Genomic DNA, 5,000 nt, shown 5'->3' on the forward strand with positions numbered 1-5,000 from the left:
TTATCTACAGCTTGACCTAAGGCCAGAAACTTTCAGAATAGGTGGGGATATCACCGACTAAATCAACTATTTCAAAAGCCAATATAAGGGTAAAGGAAATACTTGTAAACAATTTAATACACTCCAGCAGGTAAAGTGGATCACTAGGAACAAATTAAAGAGGAGAAAATGTTTGAGTAAACTTTAATCTAGTCCTTAATAGAAAGTGAGCTGCCTCTGGCACACATATGGAGGAGCATAGTACACCCATACCACAGCTCACCTAACAGCGTAGGTCATCCTGTCCGGCCGTATAGCTCTCATCATACACAGCCGCTGAAGTGCCGTCTTGTTCTTCCACTCTTGTGGGAACTTCTCTTTCTCAGGACATTCAGACTCTACAAACTTCTTCCAGCGCTTGGCCGATCCTTCAATGTCTCGGTCCAGGTTCCTAAACTCCTCCATAGAAGACAGGGCCTTTGTGAAGAAAGAACAATGAGTGATCAGTACAAGCAGAGAACCAGCAAGTGACAAGCCAATAAGCAGTGGTCTTCTTATTAACTCCTTGACTGCCAGACAGAAAGCAACACACACAAAAACAAGATTTAGAAGGTGTCTCCAGTAGCCAATAGCGTATCTGCATGTGATTATATAATGAATCTCCATATAATAATTACAGTACCCACGTGGGACGGTCACAAAAACAAACCTCCTTACCCAAGGGAGCCCAGCTTCCATATGAGAGGTCACACTGTCATTTTAATTACACAAATGACAATAAAGCAGGGTGACAAGGCAATAGGGGATATTAAAAGGAAATATTACTTGGCAGCACAAAACTGAAGTGATCTCATGCTCCATTAGTGGCGCAAATTTACTCCATAGACTTTTCAAGAAACACCAACAATTGAAAGGGTATTTTAAGAGGTGCCTAAACTTACATACAACTTTACTTCGTTTTAAAGCCACTGTATGTTTCAATGTAAAGTATAAGATCCTAAACTACACATACAATTCACGTAACTGACCAGCAGATTCTATATATGAAGGTTTGAACGTTTCAGTGCAGTCAGTGTCTGCACACCTGAAACTCCATAGAAAACTGGAAATAGAGGATCCTAATCTCAGTACAATTTACAATAATACCAGGTAGGTTTGAGGTGTTAGTATCTATTGGAAAACATAAGGACGTTTCTTCTACTCCTGGTGTAAATATTGGTACAGGTCAAGAAAAGAAGCTGCTGATTATTAAGCCCTTGCTTGACCCAACTTACCCCCACTCCACAGCTCATTAGCTGGGACATTCCTTCATTAACAGCCACTTTCTGCCACCTGTGCTTTTTTTGCTCTCACCTCCCCCAGTTACTCAGTGCTTTTCCTACTGTAGTGCAGCACACAGGGAGATCTACTTCTCAGGGGTTAGTGAATGGCTCTAGGCAAAGCAAATAAACTACTGCACCTGCCAAAAACATTACACTGTGACTACATTACAAAAACATTACACTGTGACTACATTACAAAAACATTACACTGTGACTACATTACAAAAACATTACACTGTGACTACATTACAAAAACATTACACTGACTACATTACAAAAACATTACACTGTGACTACATTACAAAAACATTACACTGTGACTACATTACAAAAACATTACACTGTGACTACATTACAAAAACATTACACTGTGACTACATTACAAAAACATTACACTGTGACTACATTACAAAAACATTACACTGTGACTACATTACAAAAACATTACACTGTGACTACATTACAAAAACATTACACTGTGACTACATTACAAAAACATTACACTGTGACTACATTACAAAAACATTACACTGTGACTACATTACAAAAACATTACACTGACTACATTACAAAAACATTACACTGTGACTACATTACAAAAACATTACACTGTGACTGCATTACAAAAACATTACACTGACTACATTACAAAAACATTACACTGTGACTACATTACAAAAACATTACACTGACTGCATTACAAAAACATTACACTGTGACTGCATTACAAAAACATTACACTGTGACTACATTACAAAAACATTACACTGTGACTACATTACAAAAACATTACACTGTGACTACATTACAAAAACATTACACTGACTACATTACAAAAACATTACACTGTGACTGCATTACAAAAACATTACACTGACTACATTACAAAAACATTACACTGTGACTACATTACAAAAACATTACACTGTGACTACATTACAAAAACATTACACTGTGACTACATTACAAAAACATTACACTGTGACTACATTACAAAAACATTACACTGTGACTACATTACAAAAACATTACACTGTGACTACATTACAAAAACATTACACTGTGACTACATTACAAAAACATTACACTGTGACTACATTACAAAAACATTACACTGTGACTACATTACAAAAACATTACACTGTGACTACATTACAAAAACATTACACTGTGACTACATTACAAAAACATTACACTGTGACTGCATTACAAAAACATTACACTGTGACTACATTACAAAAACATTACACTGTGACTGCATTACAAAAACATTACACTGACTACATTACAAAAACATTACACTGTGACTACATTACAAAAACATTACACTGTGACTACATTACAAAAACATTACACTGTGACTGCATTACAAAAACATTACACTGTGACTGCATTACAAAAACATTACACTGTGACTGCATTACAAAAACATTACACTGACTACATTACAAAAACATTACACTGTGACTACATTACAAAAACATTACACTGTGACTACATTACAAAAACATTACACTGTGACTACATTACAAAAACATTACACTGTGACTACATTACAAAAACATTACACTGACTACATTACAAAAACATTACACTGTAACTACATTACAAAAACATTACACTGTGACTACATTACAAAAACATTACACTGTGACTACATTACAAAAACATTACACTGTGACTACATTACAAAAACATTACACTGACTAAATTACAAAAACATTACACTGTGACTACATTACAAAAACATTACACTGTGACTACATTACAAAAACATTACACTGTGACTACATTACAAAAACATTACACTGTGACTACATTACAAAAACATTACACTGTGACTACATTACAAAAACATTACACTGACTACATTACAAAAACATTACACTGTGACTACATTACAAAAACATTACACTGTGACTACATTACAAAAACATTACACTGTGACTACATTACAAAAACATTACACTGTGACTACATTACAAAAACATTACACTGTGACTACATTACAAAAACATTACACTGTGACTACATTACAAAAACATTACACTGTGACTACATTACAAAAACATTACACTGTGACTACATTACAAAAACATTACACTGTGACTACATTACAAAAACATTACACTGTGACTGCATTACAAAAACATTACACTGTGACTACATTACAAAAACATTACACTGTGACTACATTACAAAAACATTACACTGACTACATTACAAAAACATTACACTGTGACTACATTACAAAAACATTACACTGTGACTGCATTACAAAAACATTACACTGTGACTACATTACAAAAACATTACACTGTGACTACATTACAAAAACATTACACTGTGACTACATTACAAAAACATTACACTGTGACTACATTACAAAAACATTACACTGTGACTACATTACAAAAACATTACACTGTGACTGCATTACAAAAACATTACACTGTGACTACATTACAAAAACATTACACTGTGACTACATTACAAAAACATTACACTGTGACTACATTACAAAAACATTACACTGTGACTACATTACAAAAAACATTACACTGTGACTACATTACAAAAACATTACACTGTGACTACATTACAAAAACATTACACTGTGACTACATTACAAAAACATTACACTGTGACTACATTACAAAAACATTACACTGTGACTACATTACAAAAACATTACACTGTGACTGCATTACAAAAACATTACACTGTGACTGCATTACAAAAACATTACACTGACTACATTACAAAACATTACACTGTGACTGCATTACAAAAACATTACACTGACTACATTACAAAAACATTACACTGTGACTACATTACAAAAACATTACACTGTGACTACATTACAAAAACATTACACTGTGACTACATTACAAAAACATTACACTGTGACTACATTACAAAAACATTACACTGTGACTACATTACAAAAACATTACACTGTGACTACATTACAAAAACATTACACTGACTACATTACAAAAACATTACACTGTGACTACATTACAAAAACATTACACTGTGACTACATTACAAAAACATTACACTGACTACATTACAAAAACATTACACTGTGACTACATTACAAAAACATTACACTGTGACTACATTACAAAAACATTACACTGTGACTACATTACAAAAACATTACACTGTGACTACATTACAAAAACATTACACTGTGACTACATTACAAAAACATTACACTGTGACTACATTACAAAAACATTACACTGGACTACATTACAAAAACATTACACTGTGACTACATTACAAAAACATTACACTGTGACTACATTACAAAAACATTACACTGTGACTACATTACAAAAACATTACACTGTGACTACATTACAAAAACATTACACTGTGACTACATTACAAAAACATTACACTGTGACTACATTACAAAAACATTACACTGTGACTGCATTACAAAAACATTACACTGTGACTACATTACAAAAACATTACACTGTGACTACATTACAAAAACATTACACTGTGACTACATTACAAAAACATTACACTGTGACTACATTACAAAAACATTACACTGTGACTACATTACAAAAACATTACACTGTGACTGCATTACAAAAACATTACACTGTGACTGCATTACAAAAACATTACACTGTGACTACATTACAAAAACATTACACTGTGACTACATTA

At 33.2% G+C, this 5,000-nt stretch overlaps 1 protein-coding gene across 1 annotated transcript in view; it reads right to left on the reverse strand.

The window, feature by feature from the left end:
- The window catches only part of DNAH9 (dynein axonemal heavy chain 9), a 739,144-nt gene that overhangs the window by 84,992 nt on the left and 649,152 nt on the right, over positions 1 to 5,000 (reverse strand). Inside the window, exon 59 of the mRNA XM_053688948.1 lies at positions 263 to 456. Coding sequence (XP_053544923.1) covers positions 263 to 456 — 194 coding nt within the window. The remainder of the gene's footprint in view (positions 1 to 262; positions 457 to 5,000) is intronic.

This window comes from Bombina bombina, chromosome 1 (assembly GCF_027579735.1).
Source record: "Bombina bombina isolate aBomBom1 chromosome 1, aBomBom1.pri, whole genome shotgun sequence".
NCBI classification, from domain to species: Eukaryota; Metazoa; Chordata; class Amphibia; order Anura; family Bombinatoridae; genus Bombina; species Bombina bombina.